This window comes from Indicator indicator, chromosome 27 (assembly GCF_027791375.1).
Source record: "Indicator indicator isolate 239-I01 chromosome 27, UM_Iind_1.1, whole genome shotgun sequence".
Lineage (NCBI taxonomy): Eukaryota > Metazoa > Chordata > Aves > Piciformes > Indicatoridae > Indicator > Indicator indicator.
Genome location: NC_072036.1, coordinates 4489581 through 4515504, shown reverse-complemented (window position 1 = coordinate 4515504; position 25924 = coordinate 4489581). Strand labels below are relative to the sequence as shown.

The window sequence follows — 25924 nt, the reverse complement described above, 5'->3', positions numbered from 1 at the left end:
TACAGGATGTAGGAGACCCTAGTGCAGCCTTCCAGTACCTCAAGGAAGCTACAAGAAAGCTGGGGAGGGACTTTTTACAAGGGCTCATAGTGATAGGACAAGGTGGAATGGATTTAAGCTTGATGAGGGGAGCTTTAGACTGGAGATTAGGAAGAAATTCTTTACAGTGATGGTGGTGAGACACTGGAACAGGTTGCCCAGGAAAGTTCTGGATGCCCCTTCCCTTCAGGGCCAGGTTGAACAGGTCATTGAGCAACCAGGTCTAGTGGAAGATGGTCCTGCCCATGCCAGGGGGGTTGGAACTAGATGATCTTTAAGGTCCCTTCCAACCCAAACTATTCTATGATGTATTCTGGAGAGTGTAAGACAATATATTACATGCGGAGTACAAAGAATAGTGGGAATGAAAAATGTTTGGGGGCAAATTTTCTAATACATTCTTAAAAATAAATATAGACATTTGGTTAAAGACAGTCCATAAAATGCTCAGAACACATTTGCAATGACAGGCAAAATAGAAAAATGAAAAGTCTAAATATTTGAAACACCCACACACACTTAATTGCAAGGTAAAGAAAGAATATCCTCCAAAAGAGTAAATTCTGCACCCAATGACCCAGTACCATGACACCAGTTACTTACTGCTATACATTGGAAAATAACTCTTCAAATTTCCTCAGAGGCCATCAGCATAAGCCCAGAAGAATAAATGTTAATTACTCATCCTAGAAAGATTAATTCTTTTTAATAGAAGTAATTTTGTGAAGTCTCAAAACTAGAGCCTTGGGAGATTGAGTCTTCCTTTAATAATGTCTATAGACACATAGATGTATATGGAGAGAGCCACAGAATTGTTTCGGTTGGAAAAGTCCTCTAAGATCATTGAGTTCAACCATTGACCTAACACCATGGCCATTAAACCATGCCCCTAAGTGCCATGTCCACACATTTCTTGAACACCTCCAGGGATGCTGGCTCTACCACCTCCTTGGGCAGCCTAGTCCAATGCATGGTAGTTGGTAGAGACAGCACAGGCTGTGAAATGTATCCCATCAGTTTGTAAATTCATCTTAAAACTGCTTCAGGGATTGTGTGTAGTAAAGAATTCTGCAGTTTGCTTAAAGACTGCATAGCCCAGAACTTTTCTTGCTGAAGTTTTATGTAAGCTTTTGCCCTTTGATTGAAGGAAATAAAGAAAGAAGGAAGAGAAGGAAAATAATAATTTTCCCAATTGGGAGAAATTTAATTCATTCATGCAATAGCCACCACAATTCCTATGTCCAGTGTGAATAAAATAACCCAACTTTAAATTCAGACATGACCAGAACTGTGGCATTTAATTACATTTACTCTTTGAAAATACAAGTGCCTGCCCTGGATCCCACCTGTGGGATTTAAAAATAAGACACCAGTGAAAGGACCACCTGTAAGCACACCTGCTCAACCCAAACTCTCCAATAGCTTTAACAAAGAAGAAAAGAAGAGTGGATTTTGCTGCGCTCCCAGAGGTAAGCAAATCCATGTTCTGGTGGACAAGGGGAGAAATGCATTGGAGCTGCTCTGGGTCTTATGGGGCTTGTGTAAAAAGCTCTCTGAGGTTGAGATGACAACATGCAGGCATCCCTGGTATTCCCACTGTCATCTACTTCCAGACCTCCTCTTCATCTAGCCCAGTCCCAAACCCTCTCAAGCACTGGAACAAGCTGCTCAGGAAAGCGATTGAGTCACCATCTCTGGAGGTGTCTGCAAGACATGTAGATGTGGTGCTGGTGGACTTAGCACTGCTGGGTTAATGGTTGGACTCAAGGATCTTGAAGGTCTTTTCCAACCTAAACAATTCCGATTCTACAAGCACAGCCACTGAATAACTCCTGACTAACATTGTAGACAAAGTCTGGGATGGGAACTCGACAGTCCCTGTTAAGTTACTTGGTTGCTGCAGGCTCACCTCCATGACATCTACCCTATGTGATGATGTAACTGATGATGTCAAGGTCTGGAGATGGTGTCTTCAAGCAGAGGCACTGGCATACTGTCAGACTCTCAGAGCACCAAGTGCAGACGTTTCTCTAATCCCCCTTTTGGACCTACATCAGGTGGGTTTAGTAGTTTACATTAATGTTGTGACTCTTGCTATCACTTGTTTTCAGTGCACAGCTCTTGCAGCAGCGCTGCCTCTATTCGCTGCGACTCCTTTTCCTTGGAGATGATGTTTAACTGGATGCTCACAGTGTGTTCATGAGAACGTCTGTGGCCCTCTCTTATACTCCTCTCCCTGAGGAAAGGCGCAGGAGCGGGGCTGAGCCCGGGCAGGCACGGAGGGAAAAACGCACGCAGACACGCCGGCAGGCAGTGACTGTTTACGGGTGAATGAGGGGCGAGACCAAGGAACGCGGCGTCAGAGCGGGGCGGAGGCAGGCGGCGGGCAGGGGCGGGGCGGTCGCCGTAGGTCGGGGGCGGGGCGGGGCGGGGCGGCTGCGAGGCGCGGCCGGGCGCGCTGCCCCCGCGGCACCAGGGGCGACTGCCCGCGTCCTGCCCGGTATGGGGGTCGGGCTCTGGCCGAGCCCCCGGGGGCGCTGCTGACCTGAGCGGCATCCGCCGCTCCCCCAGCTCCGCGGGGAGGAGGAGAGGCGGCGGTCGTTGCCCGCGGGCGGGCGGCGCGGGGCTCTGCGCGGCGGACCGCGGGGCTCGGGACCCGGAAGCAGAAGCGGGGCCGAGAGGCAGCTGGATGGGAAGGAGCGGCGGCGGCGGCGGGCGGCGATGGGGGAGCAGCAGAGCTCGCTGAGTGCCCCGCGGGCCGTCGCCACCGCCGCTCCACCGAGCCCGGCCGGGGCCCCGCGGGAGCCCGGCCCAGACGAGCCGCCTCCGCTGAGAGAGGCAGCTCCGCGCAGTGAGGCGGCCGGACCGGGGCGAAGCGATGGGGAGCCGCCACCGCCGGCCGCTGCCAGTCCCGAGCGACGAGGGGCCGAAGAGGAGGAGGAGGCGGCGGGCGGGCCGGAGCAGCAGTCGGCTGCGGAGGAACCAGCGGCCCTGGCGGAGGAGGGGCCGGGGCTGGAGGGAGGCAACGGCCGCCGCCGCCCCCCCCGGCGGCACGTGTACTGCACCGTCTATTGCGTGGAGAACGACCGGCCGGCCGAGGCCCCCGCCTCCCCCAGCGGCGGCGGCCCAGCCACGGGGCAGCCTCCGGCGCGGCGCGGGGTGCCGGCGGGCAGCGACCCGCTATCGGCGGGCGGCAGCATCGAGGTGGTGGACTTGTACCTCCTGCCCGAGCCCTTCTCCGGGCTGATCGCAGGGGAGTTCGGGCCGCTGCTGGTGCTGAGCTGCCGCGTGTGCCTGGAGGAGAAGCCCATCAAGCCCCTGTCCTGCTGCAAGAAGGCGGTGTGTGAGGAGTGCCTCAAGCGGTACCTCAGCTCCCAGGTACGGCCCGGCAGGCGCTGCTGGCGGGGCGCAGTGTTAGGCGGGACAGCCTTATGAGGACAGGCTGAAGGAGCTGGGGCTGTTAGCCTCGGATTCTCATTAATGCTGATCGATATCTAAAGGGCCGGTGTCAGGAGGATGGAGCCAGTCTCTTTGCGGTGGTTTCCAGTGACAGGACACGGGGAGTTGGACACAAACTGGAACACAGGAGGTGCTACATAAACATAAGTGTTTCCCTGTGACTGGGAGCAGGGCACTAGACCGGGCTGCCCAGAGAGGCTGTGGAGTGTCGTTCTCTGGAGGCATTCTAAACCCGCCTGGACGTGCTCCTGTATGATTTATTCTGGGTGATCCTGCCCTAGCAAGGGATTGGGCTCGGTATTCTGAGGTCCTTTCCAGCCCCTGCCGTGCGGTGATTCAGAGAAGCCGGCCAGTGGCCGGAGCATCGCTGCGGGCCCGCCTTCGTGGGCTGCACACCTGGCCAGCCGAGCTCCGGTGGGATGATGTGGGGTAGGAACCCTTCGCATCCCGTACAGAGCAGACGCCCGCGTGTGAGCTGCTGATTTAACGACCGTTTGCTCCCTATGTTTGTGTTTACTTGTTACGCTTTAATGTTTCGGCCTCTTCTCATCTTTTAAAGGATCTTAACCTAGAATTCTCCAACGCTTACTGTTAAGTGGCTGGCACCAGTTTCTTTTAAAGAGGAGTGCGGAGGATGGTGAGGAGGGTTTGGGAGCGTGCCCCTGAGGTGACTCCTGGAGTCAGGATACTGGGATGCTGCCGTGCTGGGATGCTTGCTTTCAGCCCCTCACACCACTCGGTGCTGATGCTGTCATGTCTGTGGGTGGGCGTTAGGTGCACCCCGGGTGGGGACACTCAGCATGAGAATATGTCAGGCTTGGTATTATGTCAGTTATTAAAATTAGTGTTTGAAGTGCGGGGTTGGGGGAGGGTCCTGTTGGACTATTTGCAAGGAGTCACAGTTAAAACAGTAAACATAAACTTACTTGGGGTAAAAAAACCTCAAATGCAACAACTTTTCCATCCTGGCTAGATAGCTGCTCACCCTGAGTAAGGACAGCTACCCGTATATAGGCTGCTTGTATCTTCATCTCTGTTTTGCTGGTCAGAGCTGATGTTTCAAACCAAAATCAGCAGCTTAAAAGGAAAGCTCTGTCTTCCATAGTGTTTTTAGTTTAGCATCACAAGACACTTGTGCATTGTTTCTGCTGCTAGTGTAGGCATGCCCTAAACCCAGAGAGCAATGAGACAAATATGGGTATGTAGGAAAAACAAAGCCAAATAAACCCTTTCCTTACTACTTCCCTGGTTTTTATTCAGCAGAAACTTTTGGGATGTGCTCGGTGGAGATGTGATGGTAGAATTGATTTTTACACCTGCTGGGGCTGGAAGCCATACTGAGGCTGTCTCTGGCCTGTGTGCATAGGGATGGAATGGATGGCTACAGCTACCCCCACACACTATAAATAGTCATTGGCCTTTTTCTGACCAGGGAACATTTCAGTGCTTGGAAATTTCATGTGCTGGCTGAAGTGAAGCGTGTTGTCCTCCTCCTCTCTGGTAACCTATATAGCATTTACTTGCTGGTAGCATTTGTTCTGGCCAATAGTAAACTCGTTAGTGGTTTTATGCACCACCTTTGTTATGTTTAGGTAACAGAGAAAGGCTTAATGTGGGTACTGATGGATGTGGGCGAAGCAGAGCTGTGCGTTTTATGTTCCTGTAACACTGAAACTTAGGAACACTTAATAAGCTTTCTAGAGACCTTGTGCCCAGAGCTCAGAATGGTTTGGTTTGTAGTTCAGTGGTGGACTGGAAACTCTCAGTAAGCTTTTAGAGTATGTTGCCAGTGCACGTTTGTGCCACCTTCATGTTTGAAAGGGAGGTCGTGTCAGAATATTGCTTAGAAGCTGCTGGTGTGATGTCAGGGTGGTCGTCTTAAGCTTCTGCAGATGCCTGCATCTTATGGTCATCTAATGGAATTTATGTGATCTGGTTGCTTAAGCCATTCCAAAGAACTCTTCTGTCTAGTTTAGGCTGGGCTCTTAGAGGATGATCCAGCATCTTGGTGGCTGAAACAGCTTGGCTGGCCTGGGAACCAGGTATATGCCCTGTGAAGTGGGCTTTCACTGGCCAGCTGTTGGATGTGTATGCAGGGATGCCCTCTTCAAGGAAGCTGCTACTATTGGACACTCTGTAAAGCTTATCCCAGCAGCTATTAAAAGGTGTGCTTGGCAGACAGCCATATGGGTACTTAATCCTGTACATAAAAGATGGGGCAGGGATGCAGATGCAGAGGAGGGAATGTCTGCAGCAGGAATACTGCTCTTGAGAAAGGCAATTCACAGAACACTTCCATGGACACGTTGTTACAGATGCTGTTTGGATCAGGCAGAACTTTAGCTGCTTGATAAATTTGTTCAGGGAAAAAGGAAACAAAATACCTTCAAATACAGTCCAGTGTGTTCTTCCCATACCTTCCCTTTTTGAAAAGAACAAGAAAGTGATATTTCTTTGAGAAGAACAAGAAGTGATGTATCTTTCCTTTGTTCCGTGGAAGGACCCTGTGACTCATCCTGAGGAGAGAGAAAAGGCTCCTCCATATCAGTTATATTAGAGGAATTTCTGGGAAGGATGAGTGGAAAGGCAGTACAGGATAGAAATAAAGTTGCCTTTCTTCTTTGAGACTTCCCACTTCATGTAGCGAAGATAAAAAGGAAATTTACCAAAAGTCCAAAAGGAGTAAATGTTGAAAAGCTGTTTCTGTTTGAAAAGGTTAACAGATTTTCAGTTTGAGTACAGTCAGGTTGATTTAGGAATGGACCTGAAATTGAAAACAAGAAGAAACAGCTGAAAACCAAAGCCTTAAGCAGTGATGTGGATTGTTTAGATCTGGTTTCCTTGTCAGAGAAGTAGCAGTCTGTGTCCTTTGTTTGAGAGGACACTGACTGACTCTTAAGTCTTTGAAGGAGTGGTCTTGCATGCTGAAAATGTGGAGTATATTAGTAGAAGTACAAGACTTAAAATAATTCTGTTGCCTTTAGTGTCTGTGTGTTTTCCCATGGAAGAAAGTTGAATTCTTGATGGTGGTTTCATCATGATTTCTCAAATGATGCTTAATGAAGTAGCAAAATGAAATCACAGTTAATGAACTCTAGTCATTTCTATGCAAACATGTACCAGCATCAAACCTTCTGCCTTGGAGCCCTTTATAGATCAGAAAGCCAACTGAAGTCATAGGCATTGCTGAAAAGATGATTATCCAAATGAAAATGCACCAACTGCAGCAGAGTTCACTCCTAGTGTTAATGGCAGGCTGGAGAATGAGGGTAATTGATTTAGGAATGTTGCATGGGAAGGGCCTTAGAGATCAGATCTAGCCTTTTTTATCAGCAGCACCTTGCTGCATAATCCCTTTCAAAGATTTAATGGCTGGAGCAGAAGCTTAGCAGGCAAGCCTGGAGCACCCAGGCTCATCTGGAGCCTGACTTTCAGTAAATTGCCTAACTTTGCCTCTGCTTCAGTTTAGCTATTCTTTGTCCCAACCTGTTACAGTGGAGAGCTGGAATCCTCCTCCCACACTGACAATCACCAGGCTAGCTCAGGCCGGAAGCAAATGAAGCTGTATTTCCAGGCAAAACTACATCTATAATGAAATGCAATGAATATGTACAAATAGACACCACTCACAACATTTACAAATGTGTACAATTAACAGAAAAACACAACAAAGCCCTCTGGCCCCCCAAAAGGGGGGGGGGCAGTGCTTCTATCCCCCGCTTCTTTTTTTTTTCCTCCCCCCATTCCCAGAGCTGGCATGCAAAGGGAAAGAAAAGCCAAGAAGCCGAGAGGTTTGTTAGACTTAGCTTGTCAAGGTCAGTGTGCAGGGGTGTGTTATGTTCAGCCAGAGGAGAAAAGAAGCAGGCAGACAAACTGAGAGTGACTGTGAGACTGTACCTTGTTTAGAGTACTGACTCTTAAACATTTCTATCTCTCCAATGGAAGTGTTTAGAATAATCATTATTTGCTTTCTTACACACAATTTATTTACATTCACTTTTCTGTTCGAACTTTGTGAGAAGAAATTAAAGACACAGGCTTAAAACTATCATACAACCTAATTCTCATGGACGCTTCAGGGCTTTTCAGGATCTGACTACAGGTCATCTACTATTCACAAAATATTCTATGACTTTATTCTCTTGGACCCAAGGGTAGGGTTAGCCTGAAAGAAGTTGTCTCTTGCACCTCAGGACCTGGTGTGGGTCCCTCAGAGCCTGGGTCAGGTCCCAGCAAGCCACTCTCTGGGAATCAGTGTAGCCCAAAGCTGTTCTTTATTGATATGCTTAATCATGAACATAAAACATGAAGCTGAAGAGGGTGAATATTTGAAATATCAATGCTCTTCTAGGACCATGGTGCTTTTAGAGGCAGTCTCCATGGGCTCTTAGGTATGTGCCAAAAGAGGTCTGGGTCAGAAAGGTGGAAGAACCATTTCCACTTTGGCTGGGAGCTGTGGGCTTCTACCCTTGTGGATCCAGCGTACAAACTGGGGATGGTGGGAGGCAGAACCAGGGCACTCTTACCTTGCAGATGCAATATTGCATTCACATCTTCACTTCCCATCTTCCTCTCCATTTCCCATGGCACCAAACCCAGGTTATTCCAGAAATGGTGTGTGTACATAGGTTTGCTAAATAGCGATTAGCTTCCTAACCATTCCCAGCTGCTTGGATGTCTGAGTCAGAGGGGGCATTTATGCCTGATTTTGCTTTTTGTCCATTTGTGTCCAGGTTGGGGGTGAGGGTTGTTTGGAAATTTTCTATAAAAAGAAACAAAGTTTAACTAGGTTTTTATATTAAACTTATCCCAGACTAGTAGAGGTGCTTTCATCTCCCTAGTCTGTAAACCTGACAAGTGCTGTTCAGAACTACCTTGCTCTTCTTGTAAGGAAGTATTGACTGGACCAAAATAACATTTTGCTGTTTCCTAACATCTCTAAAGTACAATGTGTCCTCTTATACATATTTGAAGAGGTATGTACATCATTGTACCTGTTTGGCTTTATAGGAAAAAGTGGCTATAAAAGTTTTATAGAAACCTTGGTGAGTTGACTGCTGGCTTTTTCTACATGCAAATTAGGGAATTTGATAATCCAGTTTTGATCCTATGCTCATTAGCAGTGCTTTATTTTGTAAATCTTGTAATTCTCTTGGAGCAGTCATATTAGAGGACTTGGGGTGAGTTAATTTAAACAGCATATTGTATTGTCTATCAGATATTATGGTGCTTTAATTATAGGAGCTCTAATGAGATTAGTGGCTGTGAGTAAATCAGAAGGGATTGTTGGGGGTGGGAAGGGGCCACATTCAGTGTTTTGTGCATGGCTGGTTTTGGTGGGACTAAAATCCTGCTCTCCTCTCCTGAGCATGAAATATGGAGATAGTCTTTGCCCTGCCTGAGACCTGTTTCCAGTCTTCCTCTCTCTGTGACTTGCAATCATGGTTTTGACCCTTCTGCTTTCTGTGCATGATCTCTTTCTGAAGGACCTGGAGAGAAAAAAAGCAGGAGGCTGTCACAGTCAGGATTTTTGTGGGAAATGGGATTGCAAAGCCATGTAGCAAAGAGGAGAATTTCGAAGCAGGCTGTTGCCTAGAAGTAGTGCCAGCTTGGAGCCAGAGGGACTTGACACCTGTGTGCCTCTTCAGGTGTCTGATGGTATCATATAAATGATACAAAGCTCTAGTCTGGTTGCTGATGAAAACCAGCCAGCATAAACACAGGCACCAAGTGCTGAATCATCTGATGGTTAATGAGCTGCTTGTGCCCTGAGTCAAACCAGAGCTCAGAAGGGCCACTCATTCAATTGGAGAGAAGCTCTGTGTCTGCAAGGGTTGTTAATCCAAAGCCATGCTCAGATGCATCCTAGTGATTTGCTAGGATGGCTGCAGACTGGCTACCAGCAGGCTGTGGCCAGCTGAGCAACCACCCTCCAGCTGAAGGGGCAAAACAACAAAAGTTCCAAAGGAGGAAGAGATATGTAGGAGGAGAAGAGAATACATTACCTGCTAGGTTGCAAGCTTTCTAAACCAAACCACTGTAAGGTGGCTGTGCTCATGAGGAGCCAGATAGACCTGGTCATTCAGCTGAGAGCAGCCTATAAGCTGCAGGAACACCTAAAGTTCTTCACTATCATTTTCAGCAAACGGCTTCTGAAAGTCTCCTGATGTGTCATATGCAGTACCAGTGTTGAAATGCTGCTGCCTAGCCAGCTGCCCAACGTTCCTCCCACAGCTCAGGATGGCACCTTTAAGATTGTAAAGCATTCAAGTTTGACTAGGCATATAGCTGGTTTTCAGTGCCTCTTCAATGCTTGTTGATGGATTCAGTTTGGGCTGATACTGGAGATGGTGTCACCTCTTGATGAGTTGCAGGAAGGGTTTTGCTCATGGAGGAAGGCCTGAATGTCTGGCTTGAGGATAAATGGTGCCATGAGTTGTTTGATGTTGGAAGCAAGAGGTTATGGTAGATAAAGCCCTACAGTAGTGCTGTGAATTTGTTAGTATTGATAAGTAAAGCTGAAAGACTTCCTGTGAAAGTGCAGTGGGAGTTGAAGGAGAACTGGTTTAATTTTAGCTTGGGTTGAAATCTTAATTTTGAAAATGTAGAATTCCTGTAAAGCAGCAGCTCTGTGTGTCAGCTGCCTCCCATAGAGTGGTGCACCTTGCTGGTCTGTTGGTGGTGTTGGCATTGGCACCACAGGCAGGCTGAGCCAGGAGGAGATTGTGCCTTCCTTCCCATTGCTATCACCTCCATTCCCAGCAGCTACCAGGACAGGTAGGACTCAGTCTGGGACCTTTAAAGTGAGACGAGTGAAAAACTGAACTGTTGGGTTTTAATTGCCAAAACAAAGAGAAATGAAGGAGTTAAGTGGGGGCTGGAAAAGCCTTCAGCTCACCTCTGCCCCATTCCTCTATTTCTCTACCCAGAACACCGTTCTTTCAACTACTCTGGGGCCTCTTGGCCCTTCATTCCTCTCTTCTTGTACAAATATCTTGCTTCCTGCTGTCTAAACCAGCCAGGCTTGAGGAAAGAACATATCTTGCAAGGCCAGGATGTAAGGACATTGTCAAAATGATTAAGAGTTGTAAGGGATGTCATTTCTTCAAAAGAATTTGAAGCAGTGAAGATGGACATCACCTACCTGTCCTGTTACACTGGTTTGTCTGTCTTTTAGTATGCTTTTGCTGCTGGCACTTATGTTTCTCTTGTTTGTTTTGTTTTGTTTTTTCCTAATGCTTTCTTTGAATTATGTGTTTTTTAAAAAAGTCATTGTCTGTAAGATTTCGTTAGCCAATTACCCAGGACTTTTTCTAGTACAGAAAACTGACAAATTTGTCTAGTGGTGATGAGAATATTTAACTTGAGTCCATTTTTAAGTACTTGAAAAAACGTTAAGTAAGGCAAATTAATTTTCTTTGGAAGTTAACACAAACCCAGCATTCCTGTTGAATAGCTAGTTCTTAAATAGGTTGGGGTTTTTTTTATTTTTCTGCCATGGCACACATACATTTATTGTGTAGGTAAATAAGACTTGTGAGAGCAGTTGCTTAATATAAGTGGGGAAAATTAGGGTAAAAAACAAATGCAGGTCTTTACTCGCAGGGAAGAAAACCTTATGGATTTCAGTGCAGAAGGTCAGATGTTTAAGAGTAGTTTAAGCCAGATGTGGAACTGAACTTGAAATGCTTTAGAGTACACATGGACCTTAGTAATTACCTTAGTGCATCAGTTGAAGATTGGTGTATATTTTCATTGGCAAGCCTGTTGGGATGTACAGTTGCTTCTGTTTATTTACTTGAGAGAGGCAGAAAGGCTGTGCACTTCCCCCACTACAGTCTCATGGCAAGATACATTTCTAGAGCCATCTCACTTTCTTTTCCTTGTGAGCTTGCACAGAAGTCCCCTTTATAAGGAATATGAGATTGAAATATTATTATGATTATTATTATTCCTTCTCCCCTTCTGTTGACTTCTTTCCCCCCAGTACTGTTTTTATTAAGTGCAGTACAAACAGTGTTGGACATTGTAGTGGAGAGGAGAAGGGGCAGCTTTCTCAAGCCCAGTCATGCTGATGACACTGTGTATTGTTTTCTATCACTGAGAACAAATGGAGGTAGCTCTCTAGCTTGATTATTTTGTCTCCCTGATCTCCTAGCAGTGGTGGTTTATCAGCTCAGGGGTGTAGGATGGGGGTCTGAATGACTCTGTCTCTTTAGCTTCTAGGAAAGGGAAGTCCTATCCAAACTGTTTCAGCAGTGGTGTGGCTCTGTGGGGGTTGCTCACACAATACAAGGAAGGAAAAGCAGCAAGAAGATGATTGCCAGGCTGAGAAGAGCTTGATGATGTTGCAATAATCAGTTTACCCTAGAAGATGGGCTTGCTCATGATAAGCTTTCAAGAAAGAAAAAGAAATCATGAAGACTGGTGGCCCTCACATAAAGAGATCTTTGGTCTCTGTTCAAACTTGCAGGTGAATGACTGTCCAGTTATTCTTGGTAAATGGTGGCCAGAAAGTGAAATGGGACTGGCTCTGTTTCTGTTTTCCTAGTGGAAGGGGGCAGACAGGAAATCTAACCTTAAAAAAGGAAGCAAAAAAACCAAACAAACAAAAGGTAGTGGATTTTAAGCACAGTTTAAAGTATGTAACTCCCAGGACAATAATGGGTTAGTGTTTTACTGGACTGCTGGAAGACTCTTACAGTCTGGGCAGTAGAGAGAAGTGGAGTAGGTAGGTGCAGCATATCATCTGTGACAGAGTGCTGTGAGAGGTGCCCCTTTCCTGACCAAGCAAAAAGCAGTGCTTCACTCTTGGCAGTCCCATTGCTGCTGTAGGAGAGCAGAGACGTGGGGGGGAGGGCTTAATGCTTTCAGCTATTCTAATCTTGCTTGCTGTATTGAGTGTGCTTTGGGGAGAGGACACCTAGCACCTTTCCATTCCAGCACACCTCTGCAGTGCTGGGTATGATTTGCCTGCTCAGGAATGAGAATGGTGAAATACTGGGACAGGCTGCCCAGGGATGTGGTTGAGGCCCCATCACTGGAGACATTCCAGATCAGACTCGATGTGGCCCTGGGCAGCCTGATCTAGTTGGAGGTGTCCCTGCTGACTGCAGGGGGTTGGACAAGATGATCTTTGAGGATCTCTTCCAACCCTGTGTATTCTGTGAACATGCAGAACTGTTCATTTTAACATGAGAACTGGGAGGAGAATTGACAAAGGGGCTAAGCTGGATAGGCAGATCTTACATGAGCCTTTTTGTTTAGAAGTGAGGGACCTAGCAGTGTTCTTCCAGTTTCTGAACTTGGAAAGAAGGGCTCAGTATCTGAGCTCTTCTCAAAGCCAGCACCTTTGATGCGGTCACAAAGCACTATTATATGCTGAATTTGGCTGGAAAGGGTGCCCATGCTTCTCTATGTTCTGCTGAGAAGCTTGAGTCCACTGAGTAAATGACAGAAGAGTTTTATTGTCTGGTGTTACATTTCTTTAACCATTGTAAACAGTAAAGGATTTTTCTAATGCCCAATGTGTGCCTGCAGTCAGTGCACTTCAAACCATGCTTTGTCTGACATGTTTTGGTCTCTAAGCAATCTGGAATCAAATATCTCACACTGTTTTTAGGAGAAATGACTTTTAAATTCCAGTCCTATATTTTGGAGACTGTTTTGGTTTAGACTGAATCAGAGCAGTTCCCAAGTGGTTCCTTCCATCTGCTGTTGGAGGAGGGACTGTGCTGCTGTTACCTGAGCTGACCTGGATGTTGAGGATGCCTTTGTGAAATACATATCCAAGGGAATTCACACAGGCTGTGATATAAAGAAACTTAGGAGAGAAAGAACAATTGGCAAAACCCAGTGATTGCTTGGTTTAGTTTCCACAGAATGTTTTTATATGAAAGCAAGGAACAGAACAGATGGTCAAGGTGTCAAGGGAAAACCTATGCAGCATTTAAAAATTCTCTCTCAAATGGGATGGTTTAGGTGTGGAGTATTGTTCTTTTATTTACTATTTTTGTGTGTGTGAAACTACAGTTCCCAGCTGCAAATGTGCTGTAAATGACTGTAAGATGATAGCTGGTTGTTGTCTTTGTCTTTCTGTTAGGCTTTGGTTTAACAGTATGCATCACTTGGCAGGCTGCAGCAGCAGCATTCTGGATTTAGCTCCTGGTGTCTCATTCTAAGGGTTTTTTTTCCTTCCAGTTTTTGAGGCCATCATCTGAGAAGTGTTATGGAAGGGTTTTAGCATCCTTAAAGTACTTACATTAGCTGCTCTGTAGTCTTTTGGTGGCTCATGGTGGTTGCAAGTTGCTTTTTTTGGGGCTTCTGGTGAAATCCACCCTGGCTCAGTGCCTGGCTTGGTGTGCATAGGGGAGAGCTTTGCTGCTGAGATGCAATCAGTGTTGAATTTTTGTATTCACCACAAAATATACCTGCAAGGCTTGAATGGCCTTATGGAAACTGTTGTGCTCTTCTATGCAGAAGCTGGATCCACAGGGGAAAAAAATCAAAAAGTCTTGCACAGAGGTAGAGACTGGGTAGCCAAGGACCTGTGTCTTACATCTTTAATGTCATGTGTGTGCTTGCACCTCTGTAGCATTAAAGAGTATTTTTATTCAATTCTCATTAAATTCAGTGTGGTATAAACCTAACAGGCCTTCTGCAGGGTTTTACTTTTGCATAGTGTTTGAGCTCACCAGTTAAGTCTGTCTGGAAAGCTAAATTTCGTGGAAGCTCTGATTGATTTAAGTTTTGGCTCAGAAAACAGTGTCAGGAACTAATGTGATCACAACAAGCCTACTTCTGATTTGAGCAAACCTTACACAAAGGTGAATACTGAGACTTGCTGACACCAGCAGGCATTGAAATATTACATGGATTTTTAATGGATTACTTCATACATGTAAACCATGGTGGGAAACCTGATGAGAGCTATATCTGGAATATATAAAATAGGATAGCTTCTATAGTGGTCTGGTGAGACACTTGAAAAAAGCAGAATACTGCCCAAGGACTAAGAAAAGACAGGTGAAATGAAGCAAGTGGCTGGCTGATAAGTATTTTGAGTGGGTTATAAAGCCTTTATTTATGGCAGGAAGTTGAGCTTCTTTAAAAGGTATATGCTTATCTGATGAGTGCTGTGAAGATCCTGGAGAGTGACCTCTGTTCTCAGTGGCTTCCAACTTTTGCTCTCTCCTTCCCTTTCCTGGCTGAGCTTCCTTTCCACTGCCAGGAGCTTTTTAAATGGTATTTCCTTTTCATAGGGATGCTTTTGCTTGCAGTCATGCTCTGAAAAGGTAGAGGTTTATACAACTGAAGACTAACTTGGTCATGTTATAGATGATTCATCAATGTCACTAAAGTGGTAGTTTTGTCCGGGAAGAAATCTAACATCTGTTGTATGCTGTTTGACTTTGGAGGCAGAAATTGTTACTTAGCCATGTTCTTATCTTTGCCATACTGTTGCAGTGTTTGTCTTGTTTTCCTTCCTGACAATGGATAATTGCCTGAGAGCATTCCTTGCAGGAGGATCTTTGTGACCAGATGCCATGTCCTTTTGACTGTTCATCTGCTTTTGAGCGTGTGTGATCTGTGTAGCAGATTTCTCCAAGAGCTGGCCCTGCTTTGCACCGATGGTGTCATTTTGTAGCTTAGTCTAAGATGCTAAACCAAGGCTGAGCCTTCTTGATCAGTTAGAGCTGGATTAAGAAGCTACTCACTGTTCCTTGCCATCCCTGTATTCCTCTGGAAAGGGAGTTAACTACATTCACAGCTGTGAAAGGACAATCTCCCCCCCCCCTGCCCTGTGCCCTTACTGCAGGGTCATGGGAAGCATTGTTACTTGTGGCTTGGAGTTGTGGATCAGTGTGTGGTGCTCTGTTACTCAACTGATTTCAGCACACTCAACAGCATTGTGCTTCTATGACACAGATATTTTTGGTGCTGAAGTGGAGCAGATGTGAAATGTGGAAGTATGAAATCATAAAAAGCTTGTAACACAAGATTGTCTTATTTTTGCATTGATCATTGAGGTTGTAGCCAGGTGGGGCTTGGTCTCTTCTCCCGGGCAACTAGTGACAGAACAAGAGGACACAGTCTCAAGCCACACCAGAGGAGGTTTAGGCTGATGTTAGGAAGAAATTCTTCCCAGAAAGAGAGATTGGCCATTGGAATGTGCTGCCCAGGGAGGTGGTGGAGTCACTGTCCCTTGAAGTGTTTAAAATAAGACTGGATGAGGAAGTTAGTGCCATGGGTTAGTTGATGAGATGGTGTTGGGTGATAGGTTGGACTTGATGATCTTGAAGGTCTTTTCCAACCTGGTTAATTCTGTGATTACAAGAAGTTTTTTCAGGCCACCCCTCTTCCCTGACCCGGAACAACAGTTACTGATTTTGTTCTCCCTTTTCTTTCCAGTTTCTCAAGATCTACAGATGAGAAAAGGGTGGAGTAGCCATGAGATTAAGACTTTATTTGTCTGCTTTCCCTTCATTTTTTTTATCTCCTCTCTTTTTCTTTGAAAACAATTAGGTTGGGAGTGGGAGGGTACTGGTAAAAGGGGCAGAGTTCTCTGAAGCTGTAGAGTTCCTATCCAGAGTGTTTTGCAGGTGGACATCCATAGGGGACAGGTTTGCTCAGCTGCAGTATTGATGTTTAACCTCTGTACTGTGATGGATGTAAGTGGAGGTGTTTTGATTCCATGTGCTGGTGCAGGAAGTGACTAACACGGCTGGGTAGGTAGGGCTGCACTAATGAGACCAGAAAGAGAATGAGCATTATTTAAAACAGACCAGCTGCCACCACCCAGTTTAGAGAACACATCACGTGGCAGAAGGAAATGTTAATGTTAATTTTAGCATCCTGGTGCTTTGTCACTTACATTTTAGAAATTATATTTGGTGGGGGTAAGGCTTTTGAGAAGTTATCTGTATGTCATATCTTCAGTTGTACAATGGAGATATTAATTGTGCTAATACTATATTAGAGAAGATTTAGATTGGATGTTAGGAACAAGTTCTTCAGTAGGAAGGTGGTGGAACACTGGCAGGTGGCCCAGGGAGGTGGTTGAGGCCCCTTCCCTGGAGATGTTCAAGGTGAGGCTTGATGAGGCCCTGGGCAGCCTGATCAAGTTGGGGATGTCCCTGCTGGCTGCACTGGATAACCTTTGGAGGTCCCTTCCAGCCTGGACCATTCTATGATTCTATAGGCTTGCAAACAAGAAGTTGCACATAGCTTTTATTTTCTTTGATTTTTAAACTGGGAAATGATGTCATTAGGATGGTTGGTCAGGTTTAGATGTTCTATAGTGACCGCAGTGCAAAAAACCTTGGAATCATCCCTACTTGTAATTCCAGTTTACCTTAAAAATCAGTTTTGTCTCAATTTTGGGGCTTTGGGGTTGTGTATGATTTTATCTGAAACTAGTTGCAAACTTGTAGCATTCTAGAAGTGTGGGGGTTTTATTTTATTTTTCTCAAAAACTGTAAATTTGGGCAATTGGTACCTAATTGTAGAAATTTCCTTGAGTCTGTAAATATTGTAGCAAATGACACTGCCCACTGACAGTATAAATACCTGTAATGATAATTCAACCTTCAAAATGAAGTTTATCATACCAGAGAATGGCTTAGGCTGGAAGGGACCTCAGAGATCATCTACTCTAACCCCCCCTGCCATGGGCAGGGACACTTCTCAACTAGACTGAGCTGCTCAAGGCTTCATCCAACCTGGCCTTCACCACCTCCATGGAGGGAGCATCCACAACCACTCCAGGCAACCTATTCCAGAGTCTCACCATCCTCATAGTAATGAATTTCTTCCTAAGATCCAGTCTAAACCTACTCTCCCTCAGCTTAAAACCATTCCTTCTTGTCCTGTTGCTTGATACCCTCATGAAAAGTCCCTCTTGAGCTTTCTTTTTATGGATCATTCCAGAAATCAATCTATATATATATTGCATAGCTTCCTTTCTCCTTTCACATTATCACAGTACATTAGAGGTTGGAAGGGACCTCCAGAGGTCACCAAGTCCAACCCCCCTGCCAGAGCAGCATCACTTAGGGTAGTCTGCACAGGAATGCATCCAGGTGGGGTTGGAAAGTCTCCAGAGGAGGAGACTCCACAACCTTCCTGGGCAGCCTGTTGGAATTTTATGTTTAGACTCTTGCTATTAGTTTCCTTCTGAATGTATACACCTCAGGATATTGTAATACTCCTGGAGTATAGACAGAATTATAATGCACCTATCTTATGGGTAGTTAAACAGCCTTCCCTTGTTTCTTTTCTTGGGCTTTCCACTCCATAGTTTTTGTGCAGAGTATTTTGTGTGTTTTGTTTTGGTTTTTTTTAAATTGTTTGGGGTTTTTTTTGGTTTTGCTGTTGTTCCACTTTTCTGGCTAGGTCTCTTGAGCAGTTTCTTCTGGTTTGCCATGTTTTCTTTGCTGTGCAGCACTTGAATTTGTGACTGAGTGGATTTTTTCCTTTCCAAGTATCTCTTGAAAGCACTTCTGTTTTGTGGCTGTATGCACTTTGTCTAGTCCCATGTAGGGCATGAATCCACCACCTTCCATCATAAGGTATTTATCTGCTGTCATAGCTAAGGAGGAACATCACTGAAGTCTCATTCACTCTTCAGGTAAATTGCCCTGTTCCCAAATGTAGTTTGGTTAAAAAAAAATAATCTTTCATAAGCAGATTCAGCCATCTCAACTGTCACCTTCAGTTTATGTGGGGAATCCAAAGAGCATGGAAGGGAGGAAGGGCAAAGAGTGGGTTTCATTTGGTCATGCTCTCTGAATGTTAATAGCATTAGTCACTAGAAGTTTGGTAAGGCTGTGTGGTTTTAGGAAGTAAAAGAGTTGCACAGAGACACAGCAGAGCATCAGCTGTTTATACTGAGCAGGGAGGAATGCCCAGGACTGACTCTTCTGCCACCCTTCCAGATCCAGTTTGGATTAAGGGGGTGGGAAAAGTCTCAGAGCCAGATCTCTTGCCACCAAGGAAAGTGCTGCAACATCTTCTAACAAGTACTAGAAATTTGAACTGTTGGGGAAAGTGTTTCTGGGAGGACTGCCAAGTTGCTTTTCTGTCCTACTGGTGCTGCCAGAAAGTCTCAGCTTTTATGATACTTCTGATTCAGAAACCTAAAGCATATTGAACTGGTGATGGGGAATCAAAAGTAGGCACATGTGGCCAGAAATTCCAAAATTGCTGAGTTTGCTAGGAAATGTAGCAGGGCCATGTTTGTTTTCCTGCAGCTCTGTTTTGATTCTTCTAGAGAAATGCCAGTAGAGCTCAGAACTTTGTTCTGCAGCAGGATGCCAGCCACTTCCCTCACTGCAGGCACTGTTTGGGTGACAAGTATCTCACACATTGCTTATCTCCGTGGTTGGATCTGCTCCCAAAACCACAGTAGTCACAAATACAAACAGTGCTGCCTTCCTTTTGCAAGGCACATCAATGTGCTTTGGGGCAGCAGTTTCCTGGGCAGCAGCAACAGCGCTTTTCAGCAGCAGCTTCTGCTCTTTGCTTAGAGGTGCAGCTTAAAAGGAGCCTTAGCAAGTGTACAGCCTTCCTTGGATTGGAGGTGTGGGGCAGCAGGAGCAGTTCAGAGGGCATCCAGCCTCTGTGTGTGTTATTAAATGAGGGAAATTAAGTAGCTTCAGAAAGTTTTGAAGGGTAGACTTTTTATTCATCTTGTATGACAGGCAAGAGGACGTTATGTTCCAGGGGAAAACTGCAGGAGAGAAAAGATGTGACTCGTGGGAAAGGTAGGGACTTCCCAGGAAAGGCTGAAGTGGATGCTGCTTCTTTCTTTTTCCTAAATTTTCACTTCTTGTCTCCTCCAGTTGTAAGCATTTTTTTTTTTTTCCTACTCTAACCAATTTTTAGTTAAAAGTGATATCTCTACACTTGGAACAGAAAAATGAAATGTATCTAGTAAAAAAACATTTGGAATGTAGGTCAAGTTAATGAGGCTTCATTTTCATAGTATTTTTAATTGCTTCATTGCTATAGTCAGCTGCTTCACAGTGGTTTGTAGCACATGTGGCAGTTGTTGGTGGAGTTTCCTCTCTGCTTCTTGGTCTGAAGTTGGTGAAGATACCCATTAACTCAGCTGTCTCGTTACAAGTAGTGCATTTCTTCATCTGAAAAAGCCTAGGAACTGCTTTAGCTTCACGGATAAGACCTGTATCCTTCAGGGAAACAGCTGAGAGAAGAGCAGAAATAGAGCCAGCAACAAGTGGAAACTATGAAGACCATCTGAAGGGCCACAGGGCAGGTGTCAGGGCAGATGCCAGACGTGAAGCTTGGTGAAGGATTTCCATGCATGCTGTTGAGTGCTTTAAGTACTCTTCCAGAATGGGAAAATACACATTAGTACTCATAAACCTAGGAATCAGCTATGCCAACACACAGGCTGCTTTCTGAAGAGGGATTTAGAATATGGTGCAGAAAACACTGATGCATAGATTCACGTGGAGAAGGGATTGGGTGCAGCCCTCCAACCCTTCTGCCGGAGCTGCCATTAACTCTTTTTTCCTGAGGGGAGCTGCTGAGCATATTTCAGGCTTGTAGCTTCCTAAAGGTAAACAAAGTTAACATGAGAAGTACCTGGTACATGATCTGAAGGTGTAGATTGACATGACAGGTAAGAAGGACTGGTGGCCAGCTACCTCTGCCAGACCTTCTTTTCTTGGCCATGCATTTCCCACTTTTTCTCTTGCAAACTAGTGATCATGTGTCACAGGGAGAACTAATTCAGCTGCCTAATCAATTGGAAAGCTAATTTTAAAAACAGTTCAGTCTCCTGTGTTAGCCAGCTGCAGCTTCTCTCCTTGCAGCCTCATGGGCAGAGGGAGAAGGGAAGGCTATAGTGACTTCTTCCATCATTTTTAGATGTTAGGCAGGGTGCAACCTGAGGTAACAGAAGTCTTGGCCAACTATGACCTGATGGAATGGCTGAAGAGGTCTGAGACCTGAGGAGGGATACCTGAACCAGCTGAATGTGAAAGGTCTGGCTGAACCTGCACCCCAAAACTTTCAGGCCAATACAAGTGTTTCATCACATAGCTGGAGATCTTGAGCTAAACTGGTGACAGAGAGTGAGCCTTGTGTAACATCCAGAAAGAGAAGCCTGTGTGGGTAGAAGCTGTCTTTTGTCTTTATCTTCCAAACCAGTCTCTCACCATCCAAAAAGGGTGGCTGCAGAGAACTGAATTCAGTGATTGCAACAGTTATTTCCACTTTTTCTTCCTATTCAGGTGCTTGCTGGGACTGTGATTATCCTCAGAGGGGCAAAAGTGGTTACAAAGGTGATGAGTCAGGGAAGGGGGAAGCCTTATTTTATGCTGGGGTTTTTCTACTTCATGCAAGTGTTTCCACAGCCTTTCCAGATCATAACAGTACTTTTGCAAGAATCAAATCTCTTCCTTGCTGTTAACTGAAATTTTAGCCAGGAGCCTAAGCTGGGGCATTCTGACTGTACCCTACCTCTATTCTTCACTTGTGCTTTGGAACAAAAGCAAGCTCTCAGAGCACACCACTACATGTAGCTGAGCAAGTTAAAGGGTTTGTAGTAAAGGTTATCTAATGTTGTTATACTTTCTTTGGTTTTGCTTTGTTGTTTTTTTTTTTTTTTTTTTAGAGATTTACATATATAAACAGCAGGTGAATGAAGAGTAGTGGTTTGGTTTAGTTCTTAAAAGAGAATTTGAAAGACATGGGAAGTTGTAATCTCTTCTCTCATGGCAAACCTGATGTGAAAATGAGCATTTAAAAGACTGGGGGAGCTGGGGCTGTTCAGTCTTGAGAAAAGAAGGCTGAGAGGGGATCTTATTAATGTCTCAAAATATCTGAGGCATATGGGTATCAAGGTGAAGGTGCCATCTCTTTTCAGTAGTGCCCAGTAATAGGACAAGGAAAAACAGGTACAAGCTGGAACACAGGAAGTTTTACTTCAATATGAAGAGAAACTTTACTGTGGGGGTGCTGGAGCCCTGAAGCAGGCTGCCCAGAGAGGTTGTGGAGTAGCTCCATCTCTGGAGACTTTCAAAATCAACCTGGATGTGCTCCTGTGTGACCTGTCCTGGGTGATCCTGCTTTGGCAGGGAGGTTGGACTCAATGATCTCTAGAGGTCTTTTCCAACTCCTAATATCCTGTGATTCTGTGATAGAAGAGCTTATTGGTGTGAACTTTTTGTCCATGTTTAAGAAAAGCCTGGGAAAGAATTTGGTTGTGATACTACCTATTGTTAATAGCTAACAGTATGATCCATTGGAATCGATCTGAATCTGGGCTAATCCAGTCTGGACCTGGTTGAGGTTGGAGTTTGACTGTTCAGGACTATTGCTGTGAGCTGAGGAAACAGCTCTGTACCTTTTAAAGCATTGTTCCTGTAAGAGAGCAGCGTATGCATCAAAATCACCTGCTCAAGAAACCAAACACACTTTGCTTTAGTCTTCTTAACTGGAGTCTAGATGTATTCTGAAGAATATCTTGCTAGTTTACTCTCCCAGGATCTTTTAAGGAGGGTCTGTATGTGACTGTGGAGGGGAAAAGAAGACTTTGAATAGAAAACAAACACTGTGGTTTGGGGATACACTCCAGGCTACAGAAGCCAGGGGTTTTTCAGTTATGGTTTTGGTTGGTTTCTGGGGCTGCAGCCTCTCTGGTTGCTGCCTGTGCAGTGATGCCAGCTGTGGCCCTCGCTGGTGTCTGGCTGCACCATCCCACAGCACCCCCATGGATGTGGGTTTGTGTGAGTGGGCTCCCAAAAGCAATCCTCAGTGTTACTGGCAAACCTGGAATCCAGCCTGTGGCTGAGGGTGTGAACACTAGATGAGCTTTGAGAACTTAAATTGATACCACATTTAAATGCATGTTGTGAAGCATTCAAAAGACATGTTTTTGGAGCAGGAAGGTCAAACCTTTGATGTGCTGGTGGTGGTTGGATGGCAGCTATGTACACTGCAATTCCCTCCCAGCTTCTTGCCTTTGAGCACCCTTCTGCTGAAGGATGAGATACTAACCTGTTCTTCAGAGGCCCCAGGACCTTACTTCTTTCTGTGGCTTTTTTTAGTGTTAGCAATGTGACTGGAGGAGGTGGTGTCTGCTCATGCCTGTAAGATTTGAGCCCAAGTGACACTCTCTTTCTGAATGTCACACGGGGCAGGAACCACCACATCATTGTCATGGCTTCACCCAGATGTGTGGTACCAACGGGAAAGGAAAACAAAGACTTGTGTCCACAGAGGGTTCATGAAGAGGGGTATCCTGATGGACCTCTTCAGAGTTGGTCTGTGTGAGTGTGACACAATAGAAGTCTGACTGTTTTCACATTTTTTGTAATGGAAGTCTGTACTTAATAACTGGTCATTTGAAATGCAACTTAAATGGACATCTGACGTGAATATATAGAGAAATTCCTTGCATTTTTTTGTCTATGAATACCTGTCAAGCATTGATGCTGGGAGAAGTTAGTGTTCTTGGACTAACTCTAGTCCCTGAGGTGGGGAAAAGTGAGCTTTTTTTTTTCCCTTTTTATTCCTTTTATTTTTTTTTTTTCCTCCTAAAGGTGCTGTTGGCGTTTGCCACCTTCTTTGAATGGCTTCAATCACCTTCCTTATTCTCCACTACCTATGAAGACAGTCTGGTCATTCTAGTTGTGTTGGTGGTCACTTGGCTATTTCCTGGCACAGCAGAAAAGATGAGTTAAAGGAGGTAGCACACAAGAAACCCAGTCTATTTTCCTATTTAATGGTGACACTGCTTAAGCAGCCCCTCATCTATTCACTGATGGTTCTAGCTGAAGATTCTTGCCTGCTTTGCAGCACTGAGGGTTTGTACCATTTTGACAGTAAGGAGGGATGGACTGAAAAAAATACTTCATAGGATTTTTTTGAGGGGTAAAAGGACTTGGAGGATGCCAGAACATCACTGTCACAAATCTGAAGTAGGGCATCTAGACTGCTGAAGTTCAGATTAAAACCTACAGAAATGGTCATGGAACTACCACCTAAAAATGCAGGTCCAAAAAGCTTAATCCAAGTTTGCACTGTCCTTGGTTTGCTCTTTTGAATCATGGCTAGTTGGATTTGATTTGTTAGTACCTACTACTGTGGAATCATGAACCATGGCGAGCCCTTCAAGTATTTTCCAGTTATTTTGGTTGGGGATTTGTGTGTGTTTTGGAGTTTGGGGGTGGGGTTTTTTTGTTTTGTGTTTGGTTTTTTGTTTGTTTGGGTTTTTGGTGGTGGTGGTGTTTGGGGGTTTTGTTTGTTTTGTTGTTGGGGTTTTGGTTGTTGTTTTTGGTTTGTTTGCTTACTTTTTTTTAATATATGTAGTTTGGGTTGGCTGTTTTTGTTTTTTAAAGAAAAGAAATTCAAAATGGCACTTCCTGCAAATCAGTTCTTCAATGATTTGCAACTTAGAAGCAAAAATGGAAGAGCAATGGTTCCAGTGAACTAGAAAGCAATGGGATTTTGTGCATAAATAAAGGCAACTGTAGACCAGACTGTCCCTTCACTTGCATCTGTGGATATCTAGAATATATATTTATTAATTGAGTTTTGTGCATAACATCCTTGGTATTTAGAGGGGAGAATTTGGTAGAAATAGTTTCTCTATTTCTTTGCAGAGGTACAGATTAGACTTTTGCTCACTTTTGGTATTCATAGATGAGAAGTAAGAACAATTTCCTGGTTGATTTACATCTGCACTAAGAGTGAAGTTTCAGTTAGAAGATGCTCCTTTCTGTGTCTCTTTTGAAAGCAGAATATCCTCTTCTGTAAGCATTACAGCTGTGACACAGCTGGCCAAGTACACCCTGCACACCTTACATTACATCCAGGCTAAGTGGCAGCTGTAAATCAGTGTTTCTCTGGTGTAGCTGGAACTTTGCTTTCTGTGTAGCTGATAAAGATTTCAACAGAATGCTCAAGGGAGCAGAAATAATTTTCTGATCTGGAGTACCATGCTGTATGTTTCTAGTTTCATTAGTATCACTGCATTTTGGGCCAGGAAGTGGACCACTGGTGAGTCTGGTTGTCCCTGTGCTCCCCTCCCCAAGTCCTTTTCAGATGAAATGTCAAGAAGTATTTGTGTGGCAGGTATGTGTGGCCCTCCTGATAGTTTAAATGTTACCCTTCTTCAGGATGAAAGTCACAGGAGTGTGCTTTCTTCTGATGAGTTGTAAGCAGAGCTAACCCCTCCTGAGATGCCTTACAGAAGTGAAGCACAGCTGGGCAGAGCAACTGGATGCTGCCTGGCATTTATCAGCTGCTTTAGACGTGTCTGAGTTGTTCCCCATGCTGTGAGAATGCACCATGCTGGTGTGTATGCTGAGAGTTCTGAAGTTCTTAGCACACAGTGGTATTTTGAAATTTAAAGGCTTCTTAAAACTCAGGTGTTTGACATTGTGATAAGCTGATGTTAAAGGGTAAGGCTCTTCCAATAATAATAATTGAAAAAAAAATCAAGAAGAACAAATCCAGCTATTTTTATCGATGTTATTAGAGCTTTTTGAGATTATTTTTTCTTTTTTTCTTTCCCATTCTGTAGCACCTCCTGAGTCTGCAGCAGCTGGTAGCCTAACAGGCTACATCTAGAGCTGTACTTACATCAGTTGCTGATGCTAGTGCACAAACAAAGATGGACTGTTTTGGTAAGACAAGGCTTCATTGAAATTACTACTAATAAGCAAACCAGCTCTGTTCACTTCAGTCCCATTCAGAACACAACAGGAAAAGAATTAATCTTTGCCCAACTTGAAAGGCTGAAACTGTTACAGAGGATAAAAATTATTTACTTCAAGTGGGTGTAAAATATATTTTCAAAATAAACACTGAAACCACACTTGACTCTTACCACATATTAATCCTATTCTGTGTGGGCATGAAATACAGAAAGTGTTCAGCTTTTTTTTTTTTTTATGTTGTATAAATGCAGGTGTGTTCTAGCTGGCATTTCATGTAAGCAGTACTTCTTTAGTACAGGCCTAGCTGCCACCCACAATGGTGCCTTCTCACTGCAAAGGGCTTTCCTCTTAGTGTTTCCCTGACATGGCCAAGTGCAGGGTCCTGCATTTAGGTCACAAGAACCCCATGAATGCTCCAGGCTTGAGGCAGAGTGGCTGGAAAGTCACCTGGTGGAAAAGGCCCTGGGTGGTGTTGGTTGACAGCTGGCTGGACGTGAGCCAGTGTGTATCCAGGTGGCCAAGGAGGCCACCAGCATCCTGGTCTAGATCAGCAATAGTGTGAGCAGCAGGACCAGGGAAGCGATTGCCTGCCTGTACTGGGAACTGGTGAGGCTGCACCTTGAATACTGGGTTGAGTTTTGGGATCCTAACTACAAGAAAGACATTGAGGTGCTGGAGTGTGTCCGGAGAAGGGCAATGAAAGTTGTGAAGGGTCTGGAGAACAGGGCTGGTGA

At 44.9% G+C, this 25924-nt stretch overlaps 1 protein-coding gene across 1 annotated transcript in view; it reads left to right on the top strand.

The window, feature by feature from the left end:
- The first annotated feature begins 2760 nt into the window (after positions 1-2760).
- Positions 2761-25924, top strand: part of RNF217 (ring finger protein 217) — a 43647-nt gene continuing 20483 nt past the window's right edge. The window contains exon 1 of the mRNA XM_054393169.1: positions 2761-3417. Within this exon, the coding sequence (XP_054249144.1) occupies positions 2761-3417 (657 nt within the window). The remainder of the gene's footprint in view (positions 3418-25924) is intronic.